This window comes from Chanodichthys erythropterus, chromosome 9 (assembly GCF_024489055.1).
Source record: "Chanodichthys erythropterus isolate Z2021 chromosome 9, ASM2448905v1, whole genome shotgun sequence".
Taxonomy (NCBI): domain Eukaryota; kingdom Metazoa; phylum Chordata; class Actinopteri; order Cypriniformes; family Xenocyprididae; genus Chanodichthys; species Chanodichthys erythropterus.
Genome location: NC_090229.1, coordinates 6,452,231 through 6,468,496, shown reverse-complemented (window position 1 = coordinate 6,468,496; position 16,266 = coordinate 6,452,231). Strand labels below are relative to the sequence as shown.

The window sequence follows — 16,266 nt, the reverse complement described above, 5'->3', positions numbered from 1 at the left end:
GACCCCGGCGCAACGGAAGTCATTACGGCTCAAGTACTAATGTGGAGGACGGCCGATAGAGCGGCGAATTAGAGCCAAGATGGCGGAGACAGGTTACAGTTTCTAGGAGCGGTCTGTTTCCAGTGCTTTCGACATGTCTAAACACGCATCAGGATTTGTGACTAAATATTTTATTAATGATATTTAAGTGAGAATTTTAACTTTTGATATATATATATATATATATATATATATATATATATATATATATATATATATATATATATATATATATATATAAAAATCAAAAGTAAAATTTTAAATTAAAGTTAAAAGTTAAATTTTTCACAGTTATATATATATATATATATATATATATATATATATATATATATATATATATATATATATATATATATATATATATATATATATATATATATATATATATATATATATATATATATATATATATACATATATATATATATATAGCTATGGTAAGTGATTTTATTAAAAAAAAAACTAACATGTTATTCATTTATATACCCCCCTTAGACTTTCACACACAAGCGCACAGCTTCTCTGCATCCTCATTGGCGAGCAACAGATGCTCTCTTGTGCGATTGGATAAAAGTTTCACTTCAGTCTTGAACACACAAACACACGCACGCACGCACGCACCCCTCCTCTTGGCGTACCGCTATTATTCCACTCCACTTATTCCCAGTCCAGGAAAAGTCCGTTAGTCAAAGCACAGAGGAGACGCAGCGAGGAGATGCTGTCCACCTGATCAAAGCGCTCCAGTTTTTGTTGACTGATCTGAGAGGAAAACGTTTGGATAGAAGATATTGGAAAGGAACACCTTTGGGGGAGAAGAAACAACTTTGGACAAAAGTTTTTAGAAGAAAGGAAAACTTCGGATTGAAGACTCAAACGTTCCCAACAGGTGCACAGATATATTTAAGCACTATAAGGAGTGAAAGAGATGGCCTCCGCGGCTCTGGAGATCCTGGGTCTGATCCTGTGCGTCTTCGGCACGCTCTTGGAGATGGTCGCCTGCGGGCTGCCCACCTGGAAGGTGACCGCCTTCATCGAGGCCAACATCGTGGTGGCGCAGACCATCTGGGACGGCCTGTGGATGTCGTGCGTCGTGCAGAGCACCGGCCAGATGCAGTGCAAGATCCACGACTCCATGCTCGCCCTCGGCCACGACCTCCAAGCCGCGCGCGCTCTCACGGTCATCTCGTCGGTCATGTGCGTCATCGGGCTGATGGTGGTGATCGCCGGCGCGCAGTGCACCAACTGCATCAAGACGGACAACGTGAAGGCGCGGGTGGTGAACGTCGGAGGGGTCATCTACATCATCAGTGCCATATTCATGCTCGTGCCCCTGTGCTGGATGGCCAACAGCATCATCTCTGACTTCTACAACCCGCAGGTGCCGGCGGCCAAGAAACGGGAGATCGGATCGGCGCTCTACATCGGCTGGGCGGCCACCGCGATGCTGCTGCTCGGGGGAAGCATGCTCTGCTGCTCGTGTCCGGCCTCTGGAAGCTCCGGCTACTCGGTCAAATACGCGCCCACCAAAAGAGCAACACCCAACGGGGACTATGACAAGAGGAATTACGTCTAGAGATGATTTTTTACAATAAAATTGTTGTTGTGTGTTGCACCTGCAGATATGTCGGCTCTCTTGTAAAACTTCAGACTGATCTTCCTTTTTTTAAGCATCTTGGACTACTGATTGGATCAGTTTGCTTTATTTAACATGACGTCTTTTTGAGGATATAAAAGGTGAACATTTTATAATAACTTTCACAGAACATTATGCAATGCTTAACAGATCAATAAAATACATTCAATGTCCTGAAACATACAGTATTCATGTTTTAATGTGCATGATCTGTTATATAATTTAGCATCCGATTGGCTAAAATTGATTTAATCCTTTAATAATAATTTCCAGTAGCACTATGTTGCTGATAATGAGCCGAGTTGATATACTTGATATGTGTAAATGTGCATAAACTACTGATCTGTTAAACATAATGTTTGTTTTCACAATGAAAGTTATTGTAAAGTGTTTCCTCTTTGTTAAAAATGCTGTTTCAAAACTTTATTGAGGATATTCACATGGTGAAAAAGCAACAATAATCTGACAAAATATCTGAATTTTAGGTACCTGGAAAAGTTTGTAAGCTTGTAAAAGTTTGTAAAAGGCTAAAACCATTAAGTTAGTGGCTGTAGCTGTTCAAAGATGTTTACCGATGTGTTCAATGTGCTGAAGGCGTGATGTTTTAGTGTGTAAATGTGGAGGAATCTGCTTCGGCACATTTGCAGAGACTCTTCAACACTTGGAATGTCAGCCAGGACAAACAGCTGGAAAACTGAAGACAGCGACTCCTGACTGATCTGTTACTCTCAACTCACCCGTCCACACTGTTGCTCAAAGCTAAACAAGGCTACACGAGAAACAAAGTCGAGCAGGATCTACATCCACTATGGATAATGTCTGTTTTTTGGGATTATCCTGCCGGTATAGTGCCTTGCTGTATGCAAACTTTCATGGATGGGTATCTTCATGTTCCTTGAACTTAAGACCTCTACATTCAGTTTATTCAGCTCGTCTGAAATGGTTATTTTTTGTATTTTTTTTTTTAAAATTGTCTTTTTTGAATAATTGTGCTTTGGAATAAACATTTACAGTTTTGACACAAATATGAATGTTTGTGTTTTTAATACCTCTAATCCATACCAATACGCATCGAATACAAGCTCAACATCAGGTTGCAAAAGCCATTCTTATACGACATTTATTGGTTTAGTTATTAGTTTTGATGCTAAACAAAGCCATGAAGGCTTATATTTATCATTAAAGGAATAATGAAGGTTCTCACCCATTCATTAAAATGTCACTGAATAGTTTGGCAAGTGTTTGATGCAGAGCCGAGTGGTTGGAAAATGAAAAACTGTACAGTCATTTGTGAAGTATAGTGTAACTGGTTCTCCAAAACCTTGTTTCTTAAGGCTTAGCTGGTCATATGGCCACTCAATGCAGCAAAAACACGTCAGTCACACTTAAGAGTGTGCGGCAGAACCGCATGACCTGATTTTACTGGTTAGTACCAGTAGAAGTGAACTGGTACAAAAACACACACACGCTCAGAACAAGAAGTTTGGAACAACTGAGTCTTACTGTTTACATTTAAAATACAAGAGACTCCGGATTCAACAACAACTTTTGTTCTGTTGGCACATTCGGGTCATTTGACTTATTTGCCTTGCCAACATTCACTGGCAATGGAGCAAAACATTGCACATATCATTTAAAGAAGCTTTCTATCCAAACATAACTAGTTTTTTTTTTGTTTTTTGTTTTTTAAATTAGAAACAATGTTTTTTTTTTTTTTTTTTTTTTTTTTCATGCATATTATTGTCCTAAAAGCAAGATCGAATAAAATTTTTTATAGTTGATATAGATTGCAGTGTTCAGTGCTGATGGTCTTGTAAACTTTGACATTTGTTTTGATATATCCACTAATGCAAAGTATATGTTTGGCTTAAATGAATGTGTAATTGTGCAAGAATAATATACGATAGTCTTGGAAGCATCAAACTAATCAGTCATGTTTTAGACTGTATTGTTTTTCAGCAAAAGTATGAATTCATCACTTAACGTTCAAAACAGTTAATTGGTTTGAGTAAGACTAACTTAAATTAAACTAATTAGTTAAGTCAAATGAACTTTTATGAGTATTAACCACTATCTTTTTCTTTCGAGTTCACAGAACTGATATATTTTAAGTAAACCTGTTACCGGTAAACTGTTTCATTAGCTGCGTCTCATTTCAGAGACTGCATACTCCAGAGGTCGCATTTGAAGGCTGCATACGTCTTATTTAAGAAAAGTAACCGTAATAAAATTGACTGTTATTCCTCTTAAGGTGTAAAATACTATAATTTCTTTCTTACTTTGCAATCTTGGTTACTTGTCTTAAATGAGACCGCCTCGATGATGTATGCAGCCTTCAAATGCAACCTCCGGAGGACGCAGCCTTCGAAATGAGACGCAGCACTGTTTTGAGTTTTATGAACTAATTTCTTTAAAATTTAGACGAACTTAAGTTTGGCTGAAACTGGGCTGGGATTTCTTTTTCCTAGCGCATTTTGCCCATGGCACTTGAAAGGGAGAGTAAATGCAAAAATTAAGTGTTATATAATGATTTTTAATGTTAAGTGGGAGATTTAGTAGTGATTAATGTTTTGTTATGCTAATAGTTTCTGTTAATGTTGGTTTTTGGAGAGTGTTTGGTTGGTTGGTTGGTCATGTGGCTCGGTTTGAGAGAAAGTATATTAAATGCTTTATATTGCTGGACTCGTTCAGCAAGTGCTATACCATGTTATTGTTAAAATGTTAGCAAATTAGCAAGTGCGCTTTTTCTGAATTAGCTTGTTATAGCTAGCAAAGTTAACACTAATAAAAATGTTTGCTTTGAGATTACATGATAATATTAAGTTAAAAGGTTATTTCAAATTTCTGTCATTGATTATTCACCCTCATGTCGTTCCACATGCATGCATCGTGCTGCTCACGTGACCAGAACTGGCCAATACTGAGCCGGGGTTCGGACGTAAACACGGAAGCTCCGCAACGGAAATAGCTTATGAGAATGACAGGGGAGAGATGAATGTGTTGAATAAATTTGTTATTTTTGTTTTATTTTTGGACACAAAAAGTATTCTTGTTGCTTCATAATATTAAGGTTGAACCACTGCAGTCACATTGACTATTTTAACAATGTTTTTACAACTTTTTTGGACCTTGTATGATGGTAATTTCATTGCTTTCAATGGAGGATAAAAAAACTCTCAGATTTCATCAAAAATATCTTAATTTGTGTTCCGAAGATGAACGGGTGTGGAACGACATGAGAGTGAAACTTTCATTTTTGGGTTTAAACTAACCCTTTAAATGTAGTTAAGGCTACTCAAATATTTCAATTTAAGAACAATTTAAATGTATGAGTACAAGATAAAAATCTAGTTCATTTAGTTGCCACATGACATAATTTTTAAGGTTTTTTGACAAAACATTCTATAACTCTTTCTGTAGTTTATGGGTTTGTTAACAGCACTGCGTCCCCCGACCCTCCTCTCTTAGTCTCTAACACAATAGAGAGCCTGTATGAATATCCACACCAGTTCTTTCAGCCGGCATTGTGGGATTGTTAGTTCCAGTCACCCTTTGGAAGCTAAGGAGGTTACGAGGCTGAGTAACCAGTGAGTGTGTGTGTGTTTTGGGTGGGGAGTTTAGGAGGGTGTTTGGGGGAGGTGCCCAGACTTTTTTAAAAGGACCTTCCATCCGTAATGAAGAGAGGCGCATGGGGGCAGCTACGACGTCATTAAAGAATCTTCGTCATGGCAACCGCAAAAGAACCTGCAGTTGCCTGGTGACAGGACCCCATAATGTGGCCATATGGATGAGGACAATGGAAGACCCGTCGGTGGACATTCCAAGACACGGATGGGGGAGAGAGAGAGAGAGAGAAATGAGGAACATGAATGTGAATTGGGGTTCACATGATTCACAATATACGGACATAAATCTCATATGCAGAAATTTGATGTCATTTTTGACTAAAGATTATAGATCATTATTCACACCAAGTACATGAATAAATATGCTTGTTTTACACGGTAAAAATATCAGGTAGCCTAAAATGTGCCTAAATTATTTAATGGGACTCAATCAAACTGACTGCTTTAGATTACATGATTTATATTTTATTTTTACAAAAATATTCTTTAAACAACATTAAATAGGTTAAATAATTTATAAATGAGAGAAAACAAAGAAAAGAGAAATAAATAAAAGAAAATGATACATAACGCATAAAATAAAGATTGAGTCAGTCCACAAATAAACACATGGCCTTATTACACAAAAACACATAAACTAATAGTCTTTATAGCTTTCCTATAAGTACAAAGCCAAATAACTGATTTATAGTTTTCTATTTCTTTGAAAGCTGCAGAAAAGATGGTGTTTTGCTGGAAAAAGTGCATGGAATGGAAGTTGTGATAGTCTTTCCTTCCTTATTGTGACGTATATTCGTGTGAAACGGCTTTTTGACAAGAAAAAACGTTTTTTCCATGGAGAATTGATTGGATGGATGTGATTTGCTATCGGTGGATTTTATGCAAGTGACAGTTTGCCCCGCCCTCGTGCCAGTAAATATGTCATCAGAGAACATTTACATTTATTCATCTGGCAGACGCTTTTATCCAAAGCAACTTACAAGTGAGGAATAACAAGCGAGTCGCCATGACGAAGCAAATAGACAAGAAGTGTTCATAATACAAGTTATAGGCAGTGCTCAGATTATCCTAAAATACAATAGAGAGGGATTAGAGGAAGTGAAAGGATAGGAATAAGAAGTTTTTTTTTTATTATTAAGATGAGGTTAAGTGCTCACGAAAGAGATGGGTTTTCAGCTGTCTTTTGAATATTGCCAGGGATTCAGCATTCCGGATGAAGGCAGGAAGATCGTTCCACCAGCAAGGGACAGTGAATGAGAATGTTCTGGAGAGATTTCGTGCCTCTTTGTGATGGTACCACAAGCCTTCGCTCCTTTAATGAGCGCAGGCTTCTGGTAGGAGTGTAGACTCGTAAGAGTGAGTGAAAGCAGGAGGGTGCTTAGATCTGTAAGTAAGTGTCAACGCCTTGAATTTGATGCGAGCAGCAAGTGGTAGCCATTGAAGAGAGATGAAGAGAGGCGTGACGTGGGCTCTTTTGGGCTCGTTGAAGACGAGACGTGCTGCTGCGTTCTGAATCATTTGTAGAGGCTTGATTGTGCATGATGGCAGTCCAGCCAGAAGTGACCAGGGCCTGGACCAGAAGTTGTGTTGCATGTTCTGTTAGAAAGGGCCTGATTTTCCTAATGTTGTATGCAAATAAAAGCTTTGGATTAAAAGCTCCAGATTTTTGATTTCTTGGTGCATTTAAAGCTTAATATAGGCTTTTCATTTCTGGGTCTACTGTCACTAAACAGAATTCCAGAATTAGTGACCATTGCCTAGCTGACAGGGAACGTTCTCAGAACTTTAGCTAACGTTCTGGCAAGGTTCTCTCAAAGTTATAAGCAAATCTTATTCCAGTAACGTTAATAGAACATTTGTTGAAAGTTATCTGGTCATTAACGTTCTCAAAATATTAGCACAAACATGTTATTCATGGAATGTTTTTTTTTCTGAATCATTTTAGTTGAATGTTCATCTAATGTTTTTTAAATGTTGCTATGTTTCAGAATGTTCAGAGAACATTCAAAAGTAACGATGCCAGAATGTTTGAAGAATGCTAAAATGGAATGCTTCCTTAAAGCGATAGTTCACCCAAAAATGAAAATTCTGTCATTAATTACTCACCCTTGTGTCGTTCCAAACCCGTAAGACTTTCGTTCATCTTCAGAACACAAATTAAGATATTTTTGATGAAATCTGACAGCTTTCTGTCCCTCTATTGACAGCTACACAAATACCACTTTGACGCTTCAAAAAGATCATAAAGAGATCATAAAACTAATCCATAAGAATTAAGTGATTGAGTCACTCAATGTTTATTCACATATAAACATTCATCAATGCACACATCAGCTGTGGTAAACGGAAGCTGAAGAATGTTTGCTTTACATGTGAGAACCAATGAGGTTCATTCTCGTATTACAAAGCACGATTGAGCTTCCGTTAGAGGTTTGTTCTCACACGTCATGCAGCTTCTGTTTATGTCCGCTGATCAATGTTTATATGTGAATAAAAGACTAAATTAAATCTGTTCATAATATAAAGCGATCAAGTCTCTTCATAAAATTTGAGAAGTGATAGTTTAAACCAGGGGGTGTCCAGTCATGCTCCTGGAGAACCACTGTCCTGCAGATTTTAGCTCCAACCCCTATTAAACACACCTGAACCAGCTAATCAAGGTCTAATTATGCATACTAGAAACTTCCAAGCAGGAGTATTGAGGCAAGTTAGAGCTGAACTCTTCAGGCCAGTAGCCCTCCAGGACCGACTTTGGACACCCCTAGTTTAAACACACACTCACGTTCACTCACTCAATTCTCTTTCTGTCACACACACACACACACACACACACACACACACACACACACACACACACACACACACACACACACACACACACACACACACACACACACACACACACACACACACACACACACACACACACACACAGTGACACGACAGGTTCTCATAACGCCTGCGCTGACCTCTGCTCTTCAAAGGTCAGGTGTCATTTCCAGCTTCCCATAACTGGCCAGTTGTGATGTCATCAAACACACCATCGCCACGGTGACGGTCCGTCGTGAACAACCTCTCACCCTGACTCACACCATCTAAGACGGATTAGTCACCGTCCACACTCCCGCTGTCAATCACATGATCTGCTCACAAACAGGCATTTTTCCTACATGAGTTGAAATGAAAAAGATCCTAGAGTTGCATCAAGATAAATCTTCAGACATCTTCATGTCTGTACGTATATCACCATTTCAAAAGTTTGAGGTCAGTAAGATTTTTTAATGTTTTTGAAATAAGTCTTTCATTTATTTTATTAAAAATACAGTAAAATCAGTAATATTGTGAAATATTATTTAAAATAACTGTTTTCTATTTGAATATATTTTAAAATGTAATTTATTCCTGTGATCAAAGCTGAATTTTCAGCATCATTACTCCAGTCTTCAGTGTCACATGATCATTTACACACAAAAAACATTTCAGATTTTTACAGTTTTGCTGCTTCAAATTTTTGTGGATTTTTTTTTTTTCAGGATTCTTTAAATGAATCGAAAGTTCAAAAGCAGAATTTATTTGAAAGAAATCCTTTTTAACAACATAAATGTCTTGTAAATTTAGATCAATTTAACTGAATAAAAAAACCTTACTGAAATTTAGTGTATGGCCTAATGTTTTAAAGCCGTAAAAACTGATCTTTCAAAGCTTGTGACTCTATCAAACAGAGTAGAAGAACATGCTGAAGAATGTTTGTGTGTTTATGTGAGGTTGATTATGATGCAGAACGGTTGCAGACCAACAGAATCATCAGAATTCCTGTTCAAGGGTCAGCTGGACAGGAAGCAGGAAGGAAGTGAATGAGGAGGGGCATGATGATGTGTGTCTGAGTGCCTAATTATGCGTTAAACGAAGGAGTGTCATCATAATCAAGGAAATATCATGCATGGAAAGTGCGTCAAGCCATTAAGTCTGTGCAAGAATAAGAACATTTTATTTTTTCAGAAGTTGCTTAGTTTTGGTTTGTGTGAGTATCAATGTTGTCTCAGGTTCTGCTTTCAGTTGATATCATTAACATGCGCCTCAGGTGACCACCGTTGATTAGATTAGAGACACAGAAATGAGTCAATAGCTGTTATTGTGAACTTAAATTATTAAGAATGGTTATCGGTAATTGAAATAAAGCTGAAATAAAAACATAAATATCAGAAATAGAAATAAGCTGAAGTACTAAAACTGGAATACAAAAAAAATATTTAATGCTATTTAGCCTATATAAATAAAATCTAATAAAAACAACAACAAAAACACATAACAAAATACTAAAACTTAAAGGGATAGTTCACCCAAAAAATGAAAATTTGATGTTTATCTGCTTACCCCCAACACATCCAAGATGTAGGTGACTTTGTTTTTTCAGTAGAACACAAATGATGATTTTTAACTCCAACCGCTGCCGTCTGTCAGTCATATAATAGGGGTGAATGGGAACTTCTACTATAATAGTAAATAAAACTTGCATAGACAAATCCAAATTAAAACCTGCGGCTCGTGACGACACATTGATGTCCTAAGACACGAAACGATCGGTTTGTGCGATAAACTGAACAGTATTTATATAATTTTTTAACTCTAATACACCACTATGTCCAACTGCATTCAGCATTCGCTTAGTGAGGTCTAATCGCGCTCTGACAACGGCAGTGATGTCTAGCGCTTATACACTGTAAAAAATGACCGTGATTTTAACAGTGAAAGACTGTAAAAATGCTGCGGTGAAAAACTGACAATTGGTTTACAGAAAGTTTCCATACTATATACGGTAAATAACTGTAATAGATCTAACAGTACATTTAATGTAATTTTATGGTAAAATACCGTTAATGTTCCAAATGTTCCAAAGTTTTTGGAAGTGAAAAATAACAATTCATTGTAAAATTTACAGTGAAAAACTGTAAATTGACATTCCCTCATTTCCCTGCGTGACACTTCACATTTGATATATTTTCGTTGAAATAACTCTGTTTCTTCTTAGTTTTTCTAATTTTTTTCTAATCAGTTATGTACATTAGGGTTTTATGTTACATCAGATGTTGTTAAATTAATGTTTATTGCATTTTTAAAATTTCATGCATGTTACCATGACGGTGTTTAGTGTGTGTGTGAATGACACTGTGTGCACCTTCTATATGTTAGTGTTGTCCTTCTCAGTTTGTGATGAACTTTGATTCATCATGTGACTCTTATCACCACTGTGTTTGGTGACTGTCATTGTATTATAAAGGTACAAAACAGATGTTAGTGCTTCATTAGGTTCGTAAATTAACATTATATCAGTTAATGAAATACGTTATTTTACGGTAAATTGAACAGATTTTTTTTTTTACGTTGCTACTGTATTTTTTACGGTAAAGTTCTGGCAACCACAGCTGCCGTTTTTTTACCTTAAATTTTACTGGGATTTTTTTTACAGTGTACTTCAATGAGTGCGAGACATCACTGCCGCTGTCAGAGCGCGATCAGACCTCACTAAACGAGTGCTGAACACAGTTGGACATAGTGGTGTTTTAGAGGTTAAAAATTATATAAATACTGTTCGGTTTCTCGCACACACCGATCGTTTCGTGTCTTAGGACATCAATGTGTCGTCACGAGCCGCAGGGTTCAATTTGGATTTGTCTATGCAAGTTTTATTTACTATTATAGTAGAAGTTCCCATCCACTCGCATTATTTGACTGACAGACGGCAACGGTTGGAGTTAAAAATCATCATTTGTGTTCTGCTGAAGAAACAAAGTCACCTACATCTTGGATGTGTTGGGGGTAAGCAGATAAACATCAAATTTTCATTTTTGGGTGAACTATCCCTTTAAAGGTAGGGTAGGTCATTTTTTGGAGAGGCTATCAATAGCGAGCTAGCTTTGAAAGCTACCCTCCCTTCAGAGTGTCCCCAAAGCCACGCCTCCTCCAAAACAGGAAGCGAACAAAAGCATCTCAAGAGATGGTGTGGTGAGAAATCGAGTCCTCTTATTAAGAATCGGGTCTCCTATAGGAAGAGTCATTTTTAGTGCCTGGTTATAATCACGTAATGATTTATATAGTTTAAAATGTGTTATAATGCCCATTAATGTCATGGTTCATATACTAATATATAACTGAAGCTATAGAGGGTATGCATAGACGTCACTTTCCCGCCGTAACGCGCTCCGTCAGCTGGACTGAGTGGCAAAAGAACCTGCTGCATGACTGGATTTAATAGCGCGAGTAAAACAAACGGCTCGAAAGTGTTCCTTATGACATGTCAGAGAAACCTAATCCATGGATATTGACATGCAGCCAGGAGTCGTGTTTCCTGACATTTATATGTGCCTGATTTTGACGCCGGGGAAATACATAAAGCAAATCTGCCTGTGAATATTTTATATAACTACAGTATAGGTCTAAATCGGAGTGATCACTTATATCAATGTTTTATATATCGTAATATCATCCAGCCCTAAAACTTGTATAGTTTTTGTCAGTGTTTATTTAAAAGCACCCAATTATGCAGAATATAAGATGGTTAATATTTAATTGATGAGTTGTCAACACAATATATAACAATACAATATATAGGGTATGATTTCACCCCAAAATCCAACATTTTGACACTAAATGATTCTGCAAATCCATGTTTCTCTGCCTGGAGTCCAGCTGTTTCTGTGAATTGCAGTGACCTATTTGATTCTTTTTTCTGTAGCTTTCAGCAGTACCTCAGGTTTTGTGTCAAAGCTATTTGTACAGTCAATCACAAAGCTCTTTCCCGTTTTGGATGTGTTTTCACGCTGAAAACCAATGCTGCCGCTCAGTCTCTTGCCACTCAGTGGGCGTGACCGCAGTCGTAACAGTCGACCGTGACGTCACGTGCATACCCTCTACAGGTATAATAGTTGTCATACACTATAGAATATCCAGCAATAAAATGACTGTGGAAGAATTTGATGAGAAAAGTTTGAGATCATATTGAGATTTTGACTGCAGATCTTGAGACACAGTTTGAGACACTTCTGAAACAAGAGGAGACAGAAGTGAGATTGCTTCTCTTTGAAGAGCAACAACTGGGATATTAAATCTCATTTGTGATATTTCTCTCCTATGGGAACACTGAGTGGCAGCGGTGACGGAACCCTGCAGGTTCTGGAATGTCTGGGAGTGATTCTGGAATGTTCTTAATGAAAGATGGAATGCGTGCAGGTTGAAAGTAAATTGGACTGGACAAGGGTTTAACCTCCTGCTGCGACACCAGCTTATAGACACAGTCTCAGATATATGAGACGGCTTTATTCTGCTTTAGATGTCTGCTTTTCTTCTTCAACAGAGTTCAGAGATTTCCAGCCTTTTATTACAACGAAAGAAACAACATTCCCCTAATTAAAGAATCCTCCTAAATGAAGCGAGCATGGACCCGACAATGTTGGGTTTTATGGGGACTTTCCATAGACAAAATTATTTTTATTCTGTACTAACTGTGTTTTCTATTCCCTAATCCTAACCATCACAGACTTTCTGCATTTTTCACATTCAAAAAAACTATTTAGTGTTTTGTGATTTATTAGCTGTTTTCCACAAGGAAACCAAAAAAATATCCACTACTATATCCATTACTGGTATTAACACACATAGGCTGTTTTTGCTATCTTAGTGAGGACTTTACATAGTTTTTATACTGTACAAACTGTATATTCTATCCCCCTACCCCGTTAGTATGTTTTTAAAGCTATTTTAAATATGAGGACTCATGAAATGCCCTTATATTTCAATGTTTATGTCATAATACCAGAGTAATACCCATGTCATTATGCAAATTTGTGTCCTCATAAATCACAAAAACACACACACACACACAGAGGAAATTGTCTTCTCAGTTGGGCAGCATTTTAATTGGCTGTTGTGGGATTCTTCATGGATGTTTGACTGTATTTTCTCATATTCTTAACAGCATGTTCATTCACACACCTGCAAGACCAATCACCAGAGATCTCTTTAATATCTCCATTTTTTCTCCAGGATGGCTGTGAGATTAAAATGAGAGCAAATGGAGGGTTTTGCTGACGCCTCCTGCTTCTGTCAGAGAACTCAAACATTTCCTCCTCAAATGATCTGAGCTGCTCTGGATTCATTTTATAGCTCTTTACAGTTACTATTTGGCAACTTTTGACGTATTTGTGTCTGAAAATGATACTTAAATGGAACATAACTGTTCCAAAGTTTGACGTCAGTATAAGATTTTTAAATGTTTTGAAAGAAGTCTTTTCTTCTCACCAAGGTTTCATTTATTTGATCAAAAATACAGTAAAAACAGTAATATTGTGAAATATTTTTACAATTTAAAATAACTATTTTCTATTTGAATATATTGTAAACTGTAATTTATTCCTGTGATCAAAGCTGAATTTTCAGCATCATTACTCCAGTCTTCAGTGTCACATGATCCTTCAGAAATCATTCTAATATGAGGATTTGCTGCTCAAGAAACATTTCTGATTATTATCAATGTTGAAAATGTGCTGCTTCATATTATTGTGGAAACTGTGATACTTTTTTCAGTATTCTTTAAACAGAAAGTCACAAACTTTTGAAAGGTAATAAAAGAACACAAATTAAGTAACACTAATTTATGTTCTGAGAACATCATAATTTGCAGATTTAACAATCTTCAAATAAATGCATAAACCGTCCTAAATACAAGGCGAATGCTACATATTAACACATGTGTGTGTTATGAGACAATGAACACTCTCTGTTAATAAAATCTGTGGTTAGTGTCAAACAAAGCTGTTAAAACAACACTGTGGTTTGCAACATGCATTGATTCAAGTTTTTGAGGACCTGAGTTCAGCCCTGCTGTCCATGGGGTCTGAACGGATAAAGCCCACCCAAAAGTGATGGAGACACACACACACTCTCTCACACGCACACACACACAGTGTGATATTGCCACACATAGTTGACTTCTATTGTTCGTGATTATCCAGAGCAGCTAATCCTCACGGGATCAAACCATTCAAGAACAGAACGAGAGAAGAAAACAACTGCAGAGCTACACGCCACAAAACCAAAGAAACAGACTTTTGAAGAGAATAATTCTTGTAACTGTCATCTTAAAAAAAAAAAAAAAAGAGATGTATTTCTACAGGACACTAGGTAACAGCTGTGCACCTAACCAGTGCATTACATTCCAGCAGAGCAGCTTTAAAAACAGCGACCCGCATCACTGTTATTACTGCTCATAACCACTCCTGAGAAAAGCTTCTATATGGAACCTTAAGGGTTCCGTCAGGCGCTTCATATATAGAACATTTTAGGGGTTCCAATCATGGAATCGTTTTATGAATTTAGTTTTAATTACATTTTAATACAATTTTATGAATTAAACAGTTTGTAAACATACTTTACAAAGTAAAATTCAACAATATTATTGATCTGACGGCACTGAAACATCAACTCAATCAACGCTGAACTGACTTCAGCTGAACAATGAAACTATTTTCTTTTAGAGCTGCTGTACAGCAGAATTTAACTCTGCATCATTCATTAATTTTTTTTTTTACTTTTTACAAACCATCCTTGTTCATAGTACTTAAAAACTCATGTAACTAAATGAACTTAATTTAACTGAGTTGTTTCAACTGAAAATGAGTATTAAAGGCTTTATTTAAGTGTTTGTTCAGTCAACTTAACATTGCTGAGTGAAACGCACAAATTAATGTTGACATAACTGGGCAGTGGATCCGTGGTTCCCAGCATGCTTTGCAAGGGACCGCATTAGAAGAGTAAATTTAGGGATTAAAGTGTTATTTTATGTTTTTCAGTAAAGGGAAAGATGTTGTTCGTGTTTAATGTTCACTTATGTTGGACATTTAGAGGAGTTTTTGAGTGCATTTTGTAGAGAAATAGTTGATTTAATAAGGTAAATTAAGTTAATAAATGTGTTCACCTTACGTAACAAACTAACATAACAGTAAACGGCACATAAATCTTATCTAACAGTGATAAATTCAACAGTGATAAATTCAAATTCAAATTTGTCAGCTTTACTTGAATTTCTTTTGTTCATACAACTAAATTACTCAGTATTGTTGCATAGAACCACTTGACGCTACTTTAAGTAAATCCAACAATTCTTTTTTTTAATGGTTGAAACATTTTCCTGTTATCACTGTAAAGCTGCTTTGAAACAGTCTGTATTGCATTAAGTACTGTATAAATAAAGGTGACTTGACTAGAAAAATAACCCATTAAACATGAAAGAATTATGCAATAATTTAAGACTTTTTCATTTTTTGCATAAAGGGTTCTAAATTTAGCAATTTACAGTAGGAATCGAATAAGGGCACAATGTAAGAACATGAGAGAGAGAAAAAAGTAAATGGGGCAAAGAAGATAAACAGTTGGCTCATGCTTTGATAATAACCCATGATACATAAACACATCCACCCAGTCATTAGGGGAGAGGGCTCTAGCTCTACAGAGGAGGGTATAGTCCTGTCCCGGCGCCAGGAACTAAAACTTAAAAGGGATAGTTCACTCCAAAATGAAATTTTCATCGTTTACTCATCCTCATGTCATTCCAAACCTGCATGACTTTATTTCTGCAGTGGAACACAAACGGAGATGAGGAAAACAGCAGCACATTAAACAGTATCTGGTGATTTATACTGTTCAGTTCAAAAAGCAACATGAAAGTAGCTTTTTTTTTAATAAAAAAAAAACCTTAGCTAACAAACAATACAGCATTAATTTGAATACGTTTATAAAATCAAAAGTTGCATTTTTTTTAACATTAGTCAATGCCATGTGAACTAACATGAACAACAAAAAAGTACTTTTAAGTAACTAACATTACCAAAGATTAGTAAATGTTAAGAAAATATATTGCTCACTGTTTGTTAACTAATATCAACAAATGAGACCTTATTGTAAAGCGTTCCA

General features: G+C 36.6%; 1 protein-coding gene across 1 annotated transcript; it reads left to right on the top strand.

Annotated features, from left to right (window-relative positions):
* The first annotated feature begins 9 nt into the window (after window positions 1-9).
* On the top strand, window positions 10-3,326 carry cldn5a (claudin 5a). Its single transcript, XM_067394359.1, has 2 exons — window positions 10-111; window positions 538-3,326. Exon 2 carries the CDS (start codon window positions 968-970, stop codon window positions 1,613-1,615), a length of 648 nt encoding a protein of 215 aa, XP_067250460.1. The 5' UTR covers window positions 10-111; window positions 538-967; the 3' UTR covers window positions 1,616-3,326.
* The last annotated feature ends 12,940 nt before the right edge of the window (window positions 3,327-16,266 follow it).

Excerpts from the sequence above, each read along its gene's own strand:
- cldn5a (XM_067394359.1), top strand. The coding sequence starts at position 968 with ATGGCCTCCGCGGCTCTGGAGATCCTGGGTCTGATCCTGTGCGTCTTC.